General features: G+C 54.7%; 1 protein-coding gene across 8 annotated transcripts; it reads right to left on the reverse strand.

Annotated features, from left to right (window-relative positions):
- Positions 1-120: 120 nt before the first annotated feature.
- On the reverse strand, positions 121-18,070 carry LARP4 (La ribonucleoprotein 4). Of its 8 annotated transcripts, none has more exons than XM_051771443.1 (17): positions 17,968-18,056; positions 12,766-12,939; positions 12,407-12,554; positions 11,139-11,297; positions 10,755-10,830; positions 10,110-10,246; positions 9,782-9,885; positions 8,648-8,758; positions 8,226-8,279; positions 7,399-7,608; positions 6,400-6,503; positions 3,390-3,614; positions 2,766-2,814; positions 2,423-2,581; positions 1,767-1,888; positions 758-926; positions 121-595 (listed from the first exon to the last, which is right to left on the reverse strand). In XM_051771443.1, exons 2-17 carry the CDS (start codon positions 12,814-12,816, stop codon positions 251-253), a joined length of 2,223 nt encoding a protein of 740 aa, XP_051627403.1. In that variant the 5' UTR covers positions 12,817-12,939; positions 17,968-18,056; the 3' UTR covers positions 121-250. The 8 variants fall into 8 exon arrangements, with proteins under 8 accessions (XP_051627403.1, XP_051627404.1, XP_051627405.1 ...); XM_051771444.1 differs by lacking the exon at positions 17,968-18,056 and adding an exon at positions 17,694-17,735; XM_051771445.1 differs by lacking the exon at positions 17,968-18,056 and adding an exon at positions 15,925-17,207 and having other exon boundaries at positions 12,407-12,551.
- Between the last annotated feature and the right edge of the window lie 1,211 nt (positions 18,071-19,281).

Consider the following 19,281-nt stretch of genomic DNA (forward strand, 5'->3'; position numbering starts at 1 on the left):
CAAAAATTATAATCTCTATATTTATAGTGATTGGAATCCTCCAGCATTCGTGAGATCGCTTTTTTTTTCTTTTTTCTTTTAAAGAGATGAATTTTGGGACCCTCCACGACTCCTCCTCCGGCACGAGCCGCGCTCATCCAGCTCAGAATTCCCCATTCCTGAATCTTTCCTCCTCCTCCTCCTTGCCAGTCTCTGCTGCTCCTCAGCCCAACAGCTCCAACCAACCAGAGGCCCAGGGGCCGGCCCGGCGTTACTTTGGTGACCGCGGCGGCACAAACTGCTCCTTCCCGACGCGCCGTGGGGCTCCCTGAGGCGAAGACCTGCGTCCAAACTGGCGCCTCTGTTCCCTGATTTTCCCGGCGGCTCCCCTGGCAGCTCCTCCAGGGCCACGGAACCCGGGGTAATCCTTCATCCGACCTTCGGCCTTCTCAGCAAGAGGAGCCTTCTCCGGAGCCCTCTCGGCCGGCGCGTCCTCCTCGGGTTTGGCGGGAGGGACGATGTTGGCGCGATGTTCCCGCAGGGGCTGGACGGGCGCCGGGGGCGGCTCCTTCGGGGGCTTCTGGCAAACCTCGGCGTAGCTGAGCTTGCGGGGCTCCTTCGGGACCAAGGACAAGAGCAAGGTTGATGTGCCAGGAGCACCTTCCAGCCCGGCCCGGGGCCCGAAGGCACAGCAGCAACACCACGGGGGAGAGCGGAGAGAAGGGGCCGGGGCACCATCAGAAAGTTCCCCAAGTTCACCCCCTGCTCTGGGTCTTACCTGTGTAGACAGAGCAGGAGCTGCACTTGCTTGAGCAGAAGGTGAGGAGGAGTTTGTCCTTGGTGGCTTTGCAGCACTGACAGGGGACAGGGAGGCCGGTGGGGAAGCCTGGCTGGCCACGTCCTTCGGAGCAGACGCTTCTTCTGCTTTGCTCTCTGGCTGAACCGTGCTGAGAAAGCAACAACAACAATTCACATCAAAACCTGCTGGCACGTAAATGGAACGTTTCAGAGAGTAGCTCCTTGCTTTGGAGTCACAGCTGCACTTCAGCAGAACAGAATGGCACAGCCATTCCCACCAGCATTTATTTCCATCTGGTGGCCTCTGGAGAAGCCGCCAACCACAGATGGAGAAACAGCAGACATTATTGCCACCGTGCTGGACGCTGCTCTGAGACACTGCTAAAGCATGCAAATGAGTCAGCAGTGCCCTGGCAGCAAAAAAGGGTCACCATGGCCTGGGGGGCACCAGGCCCAGCATCCCTGGGCAGGGCAGGGCAGGGGATTGTCCTGCTCTGCTCTGAGCTGGGGCAGCCTCACCTCAGTCCTGGGGGCACTTTGGGCACCACGAGGTGTAAAAAATGTCTAAAGCTGTTGGAGAGGGTCCAAAGGAGGGACACAGGGATGGGGAAGGGTCTGGAGCAGCAGCTGAGGGCACTGGGTTTGTTCAGCTGGAGGAGACTGAAGGGAGACTCCTCGGGGGCTGCAGCTCCGACCTCTGCTCCCTGTGAGCAGGGACAGGACCCAGGGAAGGGCTGGAGCTGTGCCAGGGCAGGGTCAGGCTGGATCCCAGGGAAAGGTTCTTCCCCCAGAGGGTGGTTGGGCACTCAACAGACTCCCCAGGGTCCCCAAGGCTGCCAGAGCTCCAGGAGGGTTTGGCCAACGCTCTGAGGGACAGGGTGGGATTGTTGGGGTGTCTGTGCAGGGCCAGGAGCTGGACTCAATCCCTGGGGGTCCCTCCCAGCTCAGGATATGGAGTGTTTCCCTGGACTGCCCCGTTCTCTGCCCACCTCAGCAGCACAGGCTCGCTCTGGCTGGGGGAGCTGGCACTGCTGGCGGGCGCTGGGGCAGCGCTGGGCGTCTGTTCCTCGGGAGCCGGCGCCGGGCAGGTGGGCAGCGAGTCTTTGCCTTCCTGGACACAGAGCACAAAGATGGCAGGTGGGCTTAAAACTGCTCCTCAGCGTGCCACTCACTGCAGGACAGCTGAGCTGAGCAGTGGGATGTTCCCAAGGGCTGCTCAAGTCCTGATTGTATTAATTGTATTAATTTGACTCCTTTCGAGCGTCGCCTCTAAAGCAACTCCCCCCTCCCGTGGGCAAATCACCCAGGGGAGAAGAGGAGAAGGAGGGCTGGACCAGCCCAATTCTCAGTGCTTAGTCCCACCAGCCCAAAGAACAGGCTCATCTGCAAAGATCCCTTGCCCACACTCCACCACACTGTTCCAACAGCCACCACTCCTGGTTTCCCTGCTTCATTCCCAGCTTACAACAGCAGCATTCCCACAAAAAGCCAGGAAAAATGCACTACTCTGTGATCACACACAGTGTGAAGCTTGGGATTAAAGCATTCCAACGTGTGGCTCTGACCAACTGACTCTTTAGCAGGGAAAAAGGGGAGTCCTGGCACAGGGATCCTCCTGTGTGTGAAGGGAGATGGGAGTGGGCACCTTCTCTTTGCAGACTCCTTTCACAACGTCGGACATCCTGCTCTCCAGCACAGGCTCTCCTGGGATTTTTGCTGTGCTGCCAGGCAAAGGTGGGAAATTTGATGCAAGCAAGTCAAACTTTGGTGTCTGAGTCTTTGTTTCTGCTGAAGGCTGAGGTCTCTGGAGAGGGAAAACACCCGTTAACAGAGCCGTGACACCGAGCAGGAAAAGCCCCGAGCAAGTGCCAGGGAAATTCATGGAAAAACTGTTAACCCCCAGTTTAATCCCAGGGTTTAAGGGCTCTGCCACTCCTTCAACAACTGCACTTTGAGCAAGGCCCTGCAGTAAGGGAAGGGGAACTCACTGAAACCCGGTCGTCGTCCCGTCTCCTCCGACCTCGGAACACGTTCCTCCTTGGAAGACAAGAAACCCTCAGTCAGTGCCTTGGCCCTGCTCTGCACAAGGGAATTTGGGATTCACTGTATCCCTGGGATTCCATCCTCAGGAGGGGCCAAGGCTCTGAGTATCACCAAGCACAGGGACAGCTGTAATTCTACAGCAATCAACTTATTGGCCTGACTTCTCACCAATCTGCCCTGAACGTTTCTTTTTAAGTGTCTAAACCCTGAATTCACAGAGCAAAGATAAAACAATCTTAAAATACTGCAGAGCATCAAACTGCCAGCTGAGGATCTGCTTATTGTTTACAGCAACGCAGCTGCCAACTTGACCTCAGCAACTCTTTTAATTCTGGGGACAAATCAGGTATTTTAAAATTAAGACCCCTCACTGTCTTACTGCCAGAGTAAACAGCAGGTGTAGACTCGAGCAGGAAGCTGGTCCTGCTCCCAGCTCAGCTTTTATCACTCCTGCTTTAGTTCAATGCCAGTTTTCTCGTGGTTGGCCTTTACAGAAATGTTATTTTGTGCCCGTGGCTGGTGACCTTCGGGCCGAGCCCCACCTGAGCAAACAGGACACAGCCCCTCACCTGCCCCTGCCGACGCCGTAATCCCCGTTCTGCTCCAGCTGGGCCGTGGCAGAATCCTTCTGGGAATACCCCTGCTCTTGGTGTCCGGTTAAGGGGCTGCTGTGCCGCTCCATGAGGAAATTCCTGGAGCTGGCTCTGCCCAGGTCCCCCATGGGCACGGCCCCGAGGGCGGGCGGCCCCTCCGCGTGCTCCGAGCCGGAGGAGGAGCGGAAATGGGGCTTCACCCTGCGGAGACACAGAGCTGAGGGACCCCCACAGGGCTGGAGAACCACCCACACAGCACCCACAGCCCACAGCCCACGGCATAACAGGATATCCTGAGCTGGAAGGAGCCCCCCAGGATCAAAGCCTCAACCCTGGCGTTGTCAGCACTTTGCTCTGACCAGCTGAGCTCACCCCGGGGCCAAGAGAGCAGAGCAGGTCAGGAAGCACCACAGCTCAGAAGCTCTTTCCTATGTACATTCAGGAGGAATAAAGACATTTGTCTTCCCCACCTCCATGGATCCCTTCTGTTGTGGTTTTCCTGCAGCCTCCTCTCAAATGTTGCCGTTTACAGGAAATATTGAGATCGTTGCCCAACAGATACCAAAGGGGGAAAAAAACACCCCAAACCCAGTGGTGGCAGCAGAGCCAGAAGCTCAAAGAGGGATTTTTCCTCTGTCTGGGCCTGCAGCAAAGGCACAGGGCATTGCAGAGGGACCTGGAGAAATAAGCTGAGCCCAAGGAACAAACACATCTGGCCACAGGTGAACAAATGAACTGAGATGAGGCCAGGAGTAGATGGTGACTGAACATGGGAGATCAGGCCAGGGCAGCTGAGCCCCTCTCCAGGCAGAGCCAGGCTCAGCCTCGCTGTTCCCATTCCCAAACCCCCAGCACTGACTCTGCAGTTCCCAATCCCCAGACATTTCACCCTGGTATTGATTATTCAGCACTAAAGCTGCAGTTCCCTTGAGCACAGACACAGCTTTGCACGCTCAGTGCTGCTGCAAGTTCAGGCACAGGGGTCCTAAATGCAGAATTCCCCAGAAAAACTCTGCCCCAGCACAGCATGGAACAGTTTTCTGGGGCAGCATTTGGGTGCCTTGGACTGTTTTCCACTCCTGCCTTTTCCAGCAGCACCCACCAGCTGCAGAAAGGGAGACAAGGAATTTAAACTCTCTGTCTCTCTCTCCCCTCTGGTCAACTCCGCACATCTCCTAATTTAAGGACAGCAGGAGGATTTTGCACACTTATTGTTTTTGAACAGTCTCATTACAACATTCCATGCAATCAGAAGAAATTCTCCTATTGCCAGCCAAGGTCTGACTCCTCCATCTCCCTTTCCCACAACGATGTTGCAACAAATCAGGGCAAAATAAATACAAGTGGCTTAAACAAATGTTTAGCTACAGAGAAAAACCCAATGCTTAACTATTAACTGCCTAAAGGACAAGACAAATCAGGCTTAATGGGCCAGCACAGAAACCCAAAGGCAGCAGCTGAATGAACCCCTCTGAACGAGCTCCTCTGCAGCTCAAGAGGGGATGTGCTGAACAGGGATTAATTCACATTTCACAGCTTTGAGAAGCACCAAGAACCAGTTTTAAGGCCCCCAATAAAAGTTTTCCATCAGCAGAGCCCATAAAGAGGAGGAGGAGGAGGAGGAAAGTTGAGTGACTTCTTCCATTTTGTTGAAGTTGTCACTGTGCAGCCCTCAGATCTCATAATCTTACCCGTCATCGAGAAGGCCGCGGTCTCGTCTGGGCAGAAGAGCAAAGCAGGAAAGATGAGGAAAGATAAAGGAGGAAAAAACCAAAAAAAAAGGCAGAGAGAAGGAGAGATGATGTGGAGAGAGCAAGAGGAAGGAAGAGGAGGAAGGAGGAGCAGGAGGAAGGAGGAGCAGGAGCAAGGCTGCCCAGAGCCCGACCGTGACCTGTTCTCTCTTAGCGCGATACTTGATCATCACTGGGCCACAACCTGCACAGTCCCACCCCTAAAGCTGCACCTTCAGGGGGTGAAGTTGCACAAACTAAAACACAGCCAGGATTTTGGGAGCTTGGGGATTGCACAGCTGTGATCTCTGGGGCACACGGGGTGTTCCAAGGTGGGAACGTTGGGAATGCACCGACACTTCTGGGTTTTCCAGGCTTTGGTTGGGGCACAACTTGAGGCAAAAGAAAGAAAGAGCCAAACCACCTTTGTAAAGATGGCAGTTGGGAGCTCAGCAGCTGCAACTGGAGCAAGCAGAGTCACCCTCCCAGTCCCACAGGCTGTGTCAAGGCTCTGCTGAGTCACCGCAGAGCAAATCCCGAAGTTCCCCTTCTGCCAAAAAGCCCCCGACCTGAGCTGCACCCACAGACCCTTCTGCCAACAGCCCCCGACCTGAGCTGCACCCACAGACCCACTCAGAGCCCTGGCACTGTCAGCTGATTCCTCCAACAACACAAAAAGCAATTCCCTTGGCCCCTCTCTGAGCTGCACACAAACAATTCCCACCCCCAGGTTACCACTCCATTGTATTCCCAGAACAACACAAAGTGTTTCCTCCTCCCCAGTGTTTACAGCTGAGTCCTCACAGCTCTCAGGAAAGATGGGGGATAAAGCAAATAAATTACAGGAACAGACAGCAGAGCTCAGGGCATGCAACTCCCACTGCAGGAACCCAAGGGCTCTGCAAGGCTGATCCCAGCAGGAAAGGCTTATGTTAGTGCTGCTGGAGTTCATAATCTGCGTAGAACAAACATAATTACAAGTATTAACTTAAGAGGAAGTTAGTTATTTGTCTGCAGAAATTCCTCTGAGGCTTTTAAAGGAGTTACCTTTGCTCTCTCCAGCACGTGTGTCCAATATTTTTCTTTTTTTTTTTAAGGATTTTAAGCTGCCACCTTGATTTTTTTTTTTTCAAATCAAGTTGAAAACCATCACACAGGTTTGATAAATGAAATAAATAGCCTGGTTCCCCCCCTGTGACACACACAAGGAACACCTGAGGATGTCAGCAGTGTAAGTTTTCCAGGAGCTGTCTTACCGATTCCTATGGAATGGGCGACCTATACTCAGGGAAGCAGCATTTGTTTTATAGGATCCTGGTGTGTTAAAGCCATTCACAAATCCACCATTGGGAAAGGGGGCCTGCAACAAAGACACAACACTCTCAGTGTGGCTGAGCTGCAAAGGAAAACGTCGGCAGGTTTATGAGGAGCTTCAGCAGGGGGTAACTTCACGCTGGGCTGGAGCATCTCCCTGGTGGGAACTCACTTCTCCAGACAAACCAAACCCCCCTGGGGACAGCCAGCACCTGCTTTAGAAGAGTCCTGGAAAAGCTACAGACTCCTCTAGTAACACCAGCTACTGGACAATGGGATGTCACACCAGAATTCCCTGAAATAAGTGGCAGGCAGTGGCCAGGCTGGCAGCCTGTCCTGCTTGAGGTCCTGGAGCAGGGCCTGAGGAGAGCAGCGAGGTTGGGGAAGGGACTGGAGCACAAGTGCTGTGAGGAGAGGCTGAGGGAGCTGGGGGGGCTCAGCCTGGAGAAGAGGAGGCTCAGGGGAGACCTCCTCACTCTCTGCAACTCCCTGACAGGAGGGGGGAGCCAGGGGGGGTTGGTCTCTTTTCCCATCAGCAAGACAAGAGGGCTGGGTCTGCAGCTGTGCCAGGGGAGGGTTAGGTTGGAGATCAGGAAGAATTTCTTTCCAGAGAGGGTGGTCAGACATTGGAATGGGCTGCCCAGGGAGGGGGTGGATTCTCCATCCCTGGAGGTGTTTAAGGACAGACTGGATGTGGCATCAGTGCCATGGGCTGGGAACCACGGCGGGGTTGGATCAAGGGTTGGACTGGATGATCTCTGAGGTCCCTTCCAACCCAGCTGATTCCATGATTCTATGCTTTATCAGGTCCACAACACAAATATCATAAAAGAGAGAGGTCTGACTAGAAAAAAACCTGGGCACTCCCCAGCTGGAACACCCCCTCAGCCTGCTGCTGCTGACCCAACTCCCCCCCGGGGCTGCTCCCCCGTGGGACTCACCAGTGGTGTCTCAAAGTAAGGTGCAGGATTTGGAGACCAGGTCTGAGGCACGATGCTGTAGATGGAGTACTGCTGAGGGCTATATACAGGCTGCATGAACAGGGGGGAGGCAAACTGGGCCTGGGTCTGCACGGGCTGGGGGTACACGCTGGAGTCCAGCACCCGGTAACCATTCTTGGCGAAGAACGTGTTGATGGCTTTGATCCTGGCCTGCAAGACAGCAACAGCCCAGCCCAGCTCAGCCAGGAGAGGAGGAGAGGCACAACATGGGATCTTTCCTGCCCACTGAGTTGCAACAGAAGGGATGAGAAGGGCTGGTTACTGCTCAGGAATAAAACCTGTCAGGAGTCAGCCCAGCTCACACCCTGGCAGTGGGACAGGGGGAGGGCACACGTTGCTTGGACTGGAGAATCTGTCAAGCTGAAGACAAACTACAGCAGGGACTGTCCAGGCTCCAGTGGTGACAGCTCCTCTCACAGCACAGGCAGCTCTGCTCCAGCCTGCTCTGTGCTGCAGCCAGCTCAGGACTCACAGGGGCAGGAATCCCTCTCCTGAGCTCTGCAGACCCAGATTCTGGGGAATGTGGAGGAAGGAAGAGGGCACAGGAATGTGTTTCAGCCCCCCTGTGAGCAACCAGCAGCCACTGAACTGTAATTTGTCAGGGCTACCCATGACCTCATTCATGTCTCCAGCCTTCAGAGCAGGAGTTATGGACCAGCCCACTGCTAATTCCTTGGTCCCACCCTCCCCTCAGGAATGGTCCCCATCATCCAAAGAGAAACAAACACAATTCCAACAGAAAGCTCAGCTAAATAAAGCAGCCTCACCATTACTGGCTTGCCCTGAAAGGTTTTCACTTCTTCCCTTAAGTATTTAAACGCCTGCAGGTACAAAAAAAAAAAAAGAAAAAAAAATCAACATTAGAATATCTCGATAAAATTTTACTTCCCAAAGGATATTACATGATTTAACACAAATGTGCTTCCCTGCCAGCCCAGATAAATCCATTAACACTTCAAATTCAGGATCCCAGTGCCAGCCATGGTCACTGAGTGCCGAGGCAAGAGGCAGACAAGGGAATAATCTCCCAACTTCAGTCTTATTAACCAGAATTTGCCAGTAATCTCTTAGAACAACAAAAGGGGGATCAGCAAATAAATATTTCTTTTAGCCACAGGGAGCACAGGTGCAATCCCCCTGAGCAGGGGGAGGACTAACAAGGGGGATGTTGGGGTTGGAGGGGCCTTACCTGCTGCGCGTCTGTGTCCGACTGGAATGTAACGTACCAGTTGTTGTTGTGAGCAAACTCACAGCTTATCACCTTGGGGCAGTTCTCGTTCTTAAACAGGGCCTTCACCTCCTGGGGAGACAAACCCAGGCCAGTTTAGGGCACCTGGCTCTGAGCTGGGCAGTGAACACCAACGAGACACAGGTTTAAGCTCCAGCTCCTCCCTCCCGTGACCAGGGATGTTCTCGTGTTCCCCTGACAGGCTCTGCAGGCACCACGTCACCCTCTCCCTGTTCCTGAACCCACAGATCCCACTCCAGGCCTCCCCAGTTCCCCCAGGTAAAACACAGCAGGATCAGGTGGTAAGAAAAATCAAGACCTGTGTGATATTTCCACAGAAAACAGGTAGCAAAGGTGTCACGGAGACAAGAATGATTCCATGAAATACTCCCAAGTCAAGGCAACCTGACAGGGTTTTTTTTTTTATACCTTTGCAATAATCAGATTGTAAAGAGAGGGACAAGCAGCTGTTCAGTGTTTGCATTAAAAGAACTCATTAAAAATGCTGGTAGACAAACACCCTGTGTTACAACTTTTAAAAAAACAAAGAGCTAAATCATTCTGTTCGCCAAGTATCAGGAGGAATTTTATTATCCTCCCTCCTCTGAACATAATGAGCTCAGCTCACGCTGGGGCACAGTGAATGAGAAATGTTTAGCAACATTTCTTGCTGCCAAAACAACCGTCTGACTTCAAGTAAAGTTACTGCTGTGACAAAAATTCAGCCTGAATTCCAAGCTGTGCCCTGGACTGATTTATTTTTGGATCCGAAAAGAAACCAGTTCAAACTTCCTTCCAGAGAAGCCAGGCTAGCTCAGCTTTGGTGAAAAAAAAAAGAAAAAAAAAAGGAGTTTACTTAGGAAGGTTTAAATACAGTAGTAAATAATGGGAAGGCACGATGGCAATGAGTTTTTGTTTTGGCTGTTTTGACAGCGCACCCAGGAGGAAAATATTACTGATGTGGTTCACAAGAAAAATATCCCTGTTTAATCACATTAAACACCAGTTGACCTTTTCCTGGTGCTGTTGGAAGCCCTGTTGAAGACAACCTTCCAAAACCATCAACCTTTATTTCCCTCTTCTCCCCAGATTTACCTCTATGGGCGTTGTCTCGGGGATCTCACGGAGGATGATGATGCACCTCTTGTGGTTTGGTCTGACCTTCTCCCCTCTCTCATCCACTTGTACCATGGGAGAAGCTGAAATTCAAAGAGCAAAGTGGGACACTGAGCACACTTGGAACAAAGAAGGAGAATTCAGGAGTCTGGAACAGCCCCTTACTCAGCCATGGCTGCAGAAGGAGGTTCCTGTCACCCTGGACCAGCACAAGAAGCCACAACCAGCTCAGAGACTGAACCATCCATCCCTCTGGAGCACCAGGATTCTTTGTCCTACTGACACACCCCCAAACCCCCAGACTTACATCTCAGAACTTCAAGAATAAGGTCCATATCTGTTGTCAGCTTCTTAATCCCTTCCATGTTGGCAATTGTCCATATTGGAACAAACTGATCGCTGTCCATCTGAGACATCAAGTAGAGATCCTTTGAAAGATTCTCACTAAAAAGACATAAAATCGTGATTTCATAAAAATCCTGAACTCGACTCCCAGAAGACTCAAAAAACCAGGATCACTGCAGGCTTAAATATTCCCCAACTCCACTCACAGCTGAAATACCCTCAAATTCTCTCTCCTGGAACAAATCCCAGCAGACCAACACAAAGCAATTTAAAAAATGTCATGAAAGTTGTGGTGCTCTGCAGGTTGGCCTGCAAAAGGGATCTGCCAAAGAGCCTCCTGGGGACACACAGCCAAGTTATCTCGAGGCCTTACAACTCCAGAGCACAGGAGGTTCATCCTCACCCAAGGACAGGGATGCACAGACGGGACTGGAACAGCTGGAAGGTGCCAAGGGGGTTTCCATGGCACGTCAGCAAACCTTGGTTTGTTCTTGATAAAAACCTTGTGTTTTTATCAAGATGATGGGACACACCAAGCCAAAACCAGGGAATGTTTGTCAGGGATTTTAGTGAAGGCTTTGTAGCAGGCTGAGTTAAGTGCACCTACCGGGAGAAGCAGAATTCAAGTTGTTTCCTCAAACATTCCCTGATGTCTTCCGTGGACACGGCGGAGGGGCCGTCACCTGGAAGGGACCACACCCCCCCATCAGATCCCAGTTCCACACCCACACAGTGCAAGGACACATCTCATTGTCCAGCAGAATAAATCCCTCTGGGTAGGAGCAGGGGGAAAAGCTCATCTGAGGTGCTTAAAGAACTCAACACGCTCCCAACACGGCTCCGACCCCAGGGCTCGCACCTGCTTGGCCAAGTGTTGGAGCTTCTGGGACAGCCACGGACGTGCCAGGATTCCTCCTGGGTCACAGCACAGCTGCAGCAAACTGCAGGGGGTCACAGGCACTGACAGCAGTGGTTGAACTCGAGCACTCACCAGACACTTCATAGATTTGGTATCCCAGGTCTTCGGTGGCCAGGACGATCCCGTTGGCAGAGGCTTCGTCGGCTCCTGTGCCATTCCTGGTGGCTTCACAGGACGGGGAATACATCACTTCATACTGCTTGCAGCTGTCCTCTGAGAGCTCTATGTTACCTGCCAAAGGGACACCCCAGCAGCAGGGAAACTCCTGTGAGCCCCGGGAGAATTCCCCACGGGAAAAACTTGGGCTACCGACATTAAAACAAGTACCCAAAAACTGCTGCAACTGAGAGTGTCTAAAGTTAGTCTGTATGTCTCAGACTTTGTACTGGAGAGAACTTTCCAGTTCTCCAGTTTCAGAAAGGTCTTCTGGTTTGCACCAGGCTCTCGGGGATAAGTAAATAAAAGGAAATAAAGGATCCTGAAACTGATCCCCAAAGGGGGAGAGGATCTAAAAACCAGTCTTTCCACACGAAATTTAAAATATTTAAGCGAGGTTCCTAAAAAACAAGGGGTGAAAATCGCTTACACTGCCAGGGTTGCTTCACTTTGTTGTGAAGAGACAAATGAGTTTCTGTTGGGCAAAGCACAAACCCGGCGCTGGATCCCCACTTCTGCTGACTTACCAGAAACCTTTGACAGGGCCACACGAGCTCAATCCCCCCTTCTTTATCCCTGACTTTGACTGAGCTGTTTTTGCAGGGAATCTTCTGCCTCCTCTGCTGTGCTCTGAGTCACCTCAGTTACCCCTGAGCCAAACCAGAGCCACCTGAACGCTCAGCTCTGGATGTGGTCAGGATGGAAACAGGGCTGGGATGGAACAGACCGAAGGGAGAGGAGCAACCCGTGGGCACTGGGCACTCCTGCCAGCTCTCAGCAGCCCCTCGGTGTTCCCAGGATGGCAGGTGGCCCTCAGACCTCATTTTCCTGTTCACAGGGTCCACAGATGCCAAAGTGCAGCGATGCCATGAGTCCATGCCCACACATCTGGCACCCTGCTCCCTCCTAGCGCGTTACATGGTCATCACTGGGCCTCCTGGATCCTGTTCCCTGCCCAAGTGTCCTGTCCCAGAGGAGCTCTGACACCTCCTCGACCCTCTGAACCAAAGCCCACCGGTGAGACCCGTCACCTCCAGAAACCCCCTGCTGCCTTCTCACACACTTTATTTCCCACTTTCTGCTCCCTCAGCACTGACAACCTCCAGGACAAGAGCCCAGGGGTTGCTCCTCCCAGCTGAACTGGCCCTGAGTGTCCCCCCAAGGGACGTGTCCCCACATCTCACCCTCGGCCGGAGTCCCCTGGGCCGCCGCCGTCTCCTGCCACGTGTGCTCGGTGCCATTTGAGGGGGGCACGGCCTCACCACTCCCCTGGGGGACTTCTTGCCACACTTTGGCGTTGGGGTTCAAGCCAGCCCCCTTGGATGTCACCTGCTGAAGAGACCAGAACACCTCTGTCAGTGCAAACGAGCCGGGGGAGCCCCAGAAAGCCAAGCCAGACAACACAGGAGAATTTAGTGACTGTCCCTCTAAGAGTTCCACATCTCAAGTGTCTACCCAGCTATTAAAGCACCTATGTGATTTTTTTTTTTTCATTAATCAAAAGAGGAAAATCCTTGGTGTTTTCCAAGTATTTCAGTTCTACCTCCATTAGAAGTGTTGCCTTCAACCTCTCTCTATTGACATCCGACAACATCAGCGGAGGCAGCGGCTACCGGCCCGGACTCTGGGAACTCATAAGCTTTTAAAGACTTGACTGTCATAATGCTCCAGTCCCCTTTCACCAGAAAGGGAAATTTTCCCTCCTCCAGACCCCTTCCTAGAAAGGAAGGTAAAAAAACATATGTCAAGGAGCAGAAACTGTATGACTTACGGAATTAGTGACATCTCTACTAACCAAGCGTCGCCTGCGCTGTGCCAGGATTCCTCCTGAACTTACCTGAGCCCTGCCCCGTCCCCCCCAGGGGATCACCTACACCTTGCACACATCAGCAGACACCAATCATTTCCTTAAACCTGCAGCCAAGGGGATTTGGAAGTGCCAAGACAAACTTGCACACTGCTGGGGGGGAGAACGGGAACTTCTCACCTCGGGAATGGGCAACGAGGACCACGAGTAGAGGGAGGGGGCTGAAAATGGGACAAGACAAGAGGAACTGCTGCATTCCAGCCTGGAACCTGGCAGGGAGAAATGCTCCCTCCCACAGCACAAGATGGAGCCCTCCAAGGTCCCTTTCCCAGAGCTGCTCAGAGGCATTTGGGTGACAGTGGTTTTTGCTCCTTCCACGTAGACAACAAAACTCCCCTTCTGCAAAAATTCTCCCCCCAGGAAGTTCAAACGCCCCACAGGCCACTACCACAGTTCCTCCAGCCACTGAAAGATGCTCCACTTCGCTCCTGCTGGACTTTAAAAGGTGAAAGCCATTAATCCAGCTCCCATCCACCAACTCCCAGATGAGGAAGTTGGATATTTCGGAGCCTGGCCTCCTGGGTACTGAAGTTAAGGAGTGGCTCACTACCAGGCCTCAAACACAAAGCACAAGGATAAGGAAGCAGTTGCAGCAGCTTTAGAGATAATTCCTCTGCCAAGGTCACACCTCGTGCCAAAGCTGTTGGCTGCAAGGACGAGCCCAAGTCCGGTAACAAGAAGCCTCCAAACACAGGAGAGGTTCAAGACAACCATGAGAGAAGCAAAACAAGGACCACAATTCCTGCCCTCAAACTTCCCAACAGCAACAGTCTTTCCCCTCTCATTAATCTCAGCCCAAGAACAGAGCTGGAAACAGAAAGGACTGGAAAGAGTTCGGGGTGAAAGGACACACTTCGCAGAGTTCAGAGCAATCCTCCAACAAAACAACCTGAGAAGGGAATCCCAGGGAGCTGCTGCACCCCCAGGCTCTGTCCCTGCAGCTCAGCACTTCCAAACTCCACCTTGCTCAGCTGCTGGGCCCTCCTGGGACAGAGCATCACCCCTCACGTGCACTCAGGGACCCAGACCCAGCAGGTCCCAGCTCCTTGACTCTACTTCTCATCAAAGCAAAATGAGACAAGACACAACCAGGAGATGATTCATTCTTCTCTAAAAATAAACTCTGCCTCACTACCTACATCTCTGAGGGAAGCACTGAGCTCGAAGGAATAGCTGTGATAAAGGGAAACTGAAACACTTTTGGGGCAGTTTCTGCGCTTCTGGAGGTGCTCAGGACTAAAAGCAGCTCTGGGGATGGCAGAGGATGCTCCTCATCTTAGAGAGACCAAAGGCACACGTGGCAACAGCACAGCTCTGAAATCTCAGGTGCAGGTGAGAAGGGCTCAGAAACCAAACAGATTTTGGGCTGGGAAGTGATGAATGGCCCGTGAACACAATGGCTGGGACACACACCTGGGCCACTTCCCCTGGGCTGGAAACCCTCAGGGACGTGGAACACAGCCCTGCACAACCCAGCCCTGCTCTCACCCCTCTCAACAGCAAAACCCCACGGTCTGGAGAGGACAGAAAGTCCCTAATTTACATCAGCTTTTGGGAAATTCGCCGTGCCGAGCCCCAGGAGCGACCAACTCTTGCTTGTTTAAGCGAGGATCCAGAGCCCTGGCCTGTGGGATTGGCTGCAGCACGACCCTCCCAGCTGCTATCAGGAACTTTCATGACGAGGTTAAAGCTTTACAGAGTGACAAAGGTTGGGAACACTCGCTGGGACCCACGAGCTGACAAAGCTGCCCTCGGCACAGCAAACGTGGATCAAAGATCTTCCTCCAGCAATTCCCCCCCCCAAAAAAAAAATGACTGCTGAAGCCAACTCTCATTCTTGAAAGGATGGAAAAGGATATTTTTCTTGTTGTAATTACATTTAAATCGTGTTTAACCAGAGTCAATTAAGCTGACAAAAATGCAAGCGCTCGGAGGTTTAAAGCATTTTAATATTAACTCAAATCATCCCGCAACCAAAACCTTAACCCAGAGCTTGTGACACGTTTCCTGGAGCAGGCAGAGACTAAGAGGGAATCAAAGCCGAAAAATCCAGAAGAGAATTTAACAAAAAAACTTGGGAGGGGGGAGAAACTAAACCTTTTTCCAGAAGTGGAAACGTAAGCAGATGGAAAAACCCCAAGGTCAGCAAAGCCACGGGAGGCAGCACGGGAGAGAAACCTTGTGCTGGCTGGGGGAGAGGCAGGAGGGAACACCCCTGGGGGGGGACTCAGACACAGTGTGGGCTCCTGTCACCTCCTCAGAGAGCAGGAACTGTCACCTCCTCGAGGGGAGTCACCTGTCACCTCCTCAGAGAGCAGGTACTGTCACCTCCTCGAGGGGAGTCACCTGTCACCTCCTCAGAGAGCAGGAACTGTCACCTCCTCGAGGGGAGTCACCTGTCACCTCCTCAGAGAGCAGGAACTGTCACCTCCTGAAGGGGAGTCACCTGTCACCTCCTCAGAGAGCAGGTACTGTCACCTCCTGGAGGGGAGTCACCTGTCACCTCCTCAGAGAGCAGGAACTGTCACCTCCTGGAGGGGAGTCACCCTCTCAGAGCTCAGCCAGGGTGTGAAGCTGGATGAGGAGAAGCTCCTCAGGAGCTGCCAGCAGGTCTCAGGTGACAGTTCCATGCTCTGAGCGCCCCAGGTGACTCTCAAACCCACATTAATGGTCACAAAGGAGTGTTGCTCCCACCAGGTGGGTTTTCCAAAGGCTGGGATGAGTCCTCTGTACCCAGGGGGGCTGTGTAAAGGGGGTACCTGTGGCAGAGGTGTGTGAACAGGGGCAATTCTGGGGGGGGGGGCTGGTCAGCCAGAGGGAAGCCAGGAGCCTCACCTGCAGGAGGAGAGGGCCAGCAAAGCTCAGTGCTCGCCACAGCCCTGGATTTCCAACCAGGAAACATCACGGGCAGCGTTTCGCCCACCTGGAACACACAGACTTCCATTTCCCCCATAAACTACAAACAGATGGGATCAGCAGCACGTACCCCCCTGAGCAGAGCCCCCAGCAGCCATTATCAATCCCATTTTTCCCCAGTGCTTTTAATAATATTCCTAATGCAGCTAATTATTGATTGTGAACAGCACACGGGTCCTGGCTGGGAGGGAGAAACGAGGCCGACCCCAAACATCAGCGTGTGAGACAGCACGAGCCTCACACAGCCCTCACTGCAGCACTGGAGTTAAAGATGTGACAGGAAAACCCAATTTCCCTCACTCTGTGCATCCCGTGAAAGGCTCCACTCACAGTCACCACGTTCACACTTCAGGTGGGTCTAAAACAAACACCTACAGCTACAGCAATGCAGCCAATCCCCCTGGAAACCTCGAGATGTTCACCACTGTCCTGCCCTGGGCCTTATTTTCCAGCAATCCCCAAAGATCCTGAGACAAAGGTGCTGTTTGCTCCCGAGCATCCGACTGCAGAGTCCCAGGACACCCCGTTCTGAGCTCCAGCCCCTGTCCTGCCAGCAAAAAGGCACCTTCATAGAGTCCAGGTGGTCCTCAGGAACTCAAAACTGAACATTACTGAGGCCTCCAGAACTGGAAGATCAGCAAAACTCCCACCACCACCGGAGGAAGGAGATCAGACAGAGCAGAGCTGGTGTTTTTAGAGGGACTCCCTGAACACCCCGAGGTGGGGATGTGCTCCAGCTCCCTCTGAGCTCAGCCACAACATCCCCACCAGCCATGTGCTCGCCGGCTGATGGGCTCTATCTCCCAGCACAGCTCCACTGCTCCCCTTCCAGAACCTGCCTCGTGTGCCCAAAGGGGGCCACCTCCTGCTCCAGGGCCCTCTCACCACGCTCAGCCTGGGCTGAGGCCGCTGCTCATGGCTCCCCTCAGCCCGGGCAGTTCCTCTTCCAGCCAAACGCCGCAAACCCAGAACCCTCAAGACCTGTCACCGTCCTCACGACAACTTTTATTCCTCTCGGGTGAAGCCACGCAACTCCCAGCTCAGAGCTGAGGTTGGGCGATTCTCCTGCGGCGATTTCGCTCGAGGGAGAGGAGCTGTTGTTTCCCGAGCCTTTTTATTCGGAGGGCCTGAACCGCAGAGCACGTGTCGGTGCTCCGCGTTAAGAGCAACACCAGCACCGAGAAACTCCGAGCAGGACCCCCCAGGCAGAACACCCCCCCGGGCAGGGACCCCCCTGAGCTGGAAGGCCCCCGACAGACCCAGCACAGCTCCCCCGGTCCCCTCCCGTCCCCTCAGCCGCCACCCCCCCCCACCCCCCCGATCCCGCAGCTCTTGGTTCCGCGCACGTTTTCGGGACAAAACTCGGTGCAAAGTTTCCGGCGGCCGCCCGGGTCCGTCCGGCGAAGGCTGGAACGGCCTCCGCCGAGCCCGCGTCCCGGGGCCTCCGGGGACACCGCGCCCGCCCTCCCCGGTGACCTCCAGGGCCGGGCCGGGCCGCGCTCCCCGTCCCGCCGGGCCCCGCCAACGGCGCAGCCGCCCCTCGCCCCGCCGCGAACCACCCCCGGGGGGTTTAATTAACGCAATTAACGAGGCGCCGCGCTCGGGCCGCGGCTCCGCGGGGCCGCCCCGCGCCGCGGAGGGGCCGGGCCGGGGAGGCCCCGGGGAGGCCCCCGCGTGTCCCGCGTCACCTTCACGGCCGGGCCGCGGCGGCCCCCGAAGGTCACGGCGGCGCCTCCCCCGCTCCCGGAACCTTCCAGAGCGCCCCCCAGCCCGCCCCGCGGCCGCCGCGCGCGGATCTGCTGTGTCAGCCCCGTCCCCTCCCCCGGCGCGGCGGGCGCGGCGTGCGCGGCCTCCCCGCCGCCTCCTCCTCCTCCTCCTCCTCCTCCTCCTCCTCCTCCTCCTCCTCCTCCCGCGCCACATGGCCCCGCGCCGCCGCCGCCGCCGCCGCCGCCGCCGCCTCACCTCCACGAAGAGCAGCATCGCGCCGCCGCGGCCGGCGGGCCCCGCGCTCGCTCCCCCCCCACCCCCGCGGTGGCCGGAGCGGCGATCGGGACACGCGGGCTCCGCCTCCGGCCGCGCCGCCCGGCCCGGCCCGGCCCGTCCCGCCCGCTGCCCGCCCGACGCCGCCGCCTCTTCCGGGCGCTGCGAGCGCGTCCGGGGCACGGCCGGCGCGCACCATTCCTCCCCGCGCGGGGGGGTGGAGGGGGGGGGCGGTGCGCTTCCCTCCGGGCTCCGCCAGAGGGCGCGGCGGCCGCGGCGCCGCGCGCGGGAAGCGGCCCCCCCTCCCCGCGAGGGGGGAAATGGGCGGGTCCGGAGGCGCGTTGGTGGAAAATTCTCGGGTTTGGGGTTTTTTTCCTTTTTTTTCTTTTTTTTTTTTTTTTTCGTTTTTTAAGGGGGATTTTTTCTTTTGTTTTTTCTTTGTTCGCTTTTGTTTTGCTGTGTTTCGGTCGGTTGCTTTTATTTTTTTTTCATTACGGGACCCAAAATACTTTTATTTTCCCACACACGCACAGCCCCAAATCATCCACCCCGCGCCTCGCACGGGTGATGCTCCCGCTGCAGGTTGGACGCGCCTCAGCTCGGGCATCAGCAAGGGCCAAAACCTCACCCACGGAAAGCCCCGAGCACCCAATCCTGCCCTGCACCCCAGGGGGATTCCTGCCAGGAAAACACTCCCTGAAAAAACTTCATTTTAGGGGGAGAGATCCTCAAAATTTGCTACAGCGCACTGAGGGGAATCTTGGTATTTTGGGTGACCGAGAAGTGTCCTGTAACAACGTTAAAACATTCTGGGGTGGGTGGAGGACCGAGTTTCCAACCCTGGGATCCCCAGGATGCTGCCTGGGAGGGACCCCACCAAGACCATCACCTGCAATTAGGGCCGGGCAGATCCGGGTGGATAAGTGGGAGCCAGGGAATAATCAGGGGCCATTGAGGAGATTAGACAGGGAGCACAAGCTGCCTGGGAAACACAGCCCAGCTGGCAGGTTCTGTGGTGTTCCACGGGCAGCAGCTCCGGGACATGGAGGAGTGAAAGAAAAGGGAATTGGAGGAGTGGAAATCGAGTGAATCACTTGGAGCAGGATAAAAGGGAGGATTCACAGATCACAGAATCCATCCTGGATCCTCAAACCACGGGGACAGTGTGGGAGCAGATCCCCCTGAGCGGGGTTTGGTCCATCTCTGAGAGCAGGGGCAGGACCTGAGAGAAGGGCTGGAGCTGTGCCAGGGGAGGTTTGGGTTGGATTTTGGGAAAAGGTTCTTCCCCCAGAGGGT

This window comes from Manacus candei, unplaced genomic scaffold, assembly GCF_025592945.1.
Source record: "Manacus candei isolate 608988 ecotype Guabito, Panama unplaced genomic scaffold, ASM2559294v1 h1tg000132l, whole genome shotgun sequence".
In the NCBI taxonomy this organism is placed as follows: Eukaryota; Metazoa; Chordata; class Aves; order Passeriformes; family Pipridae; genus Manacus; species Manacus candei.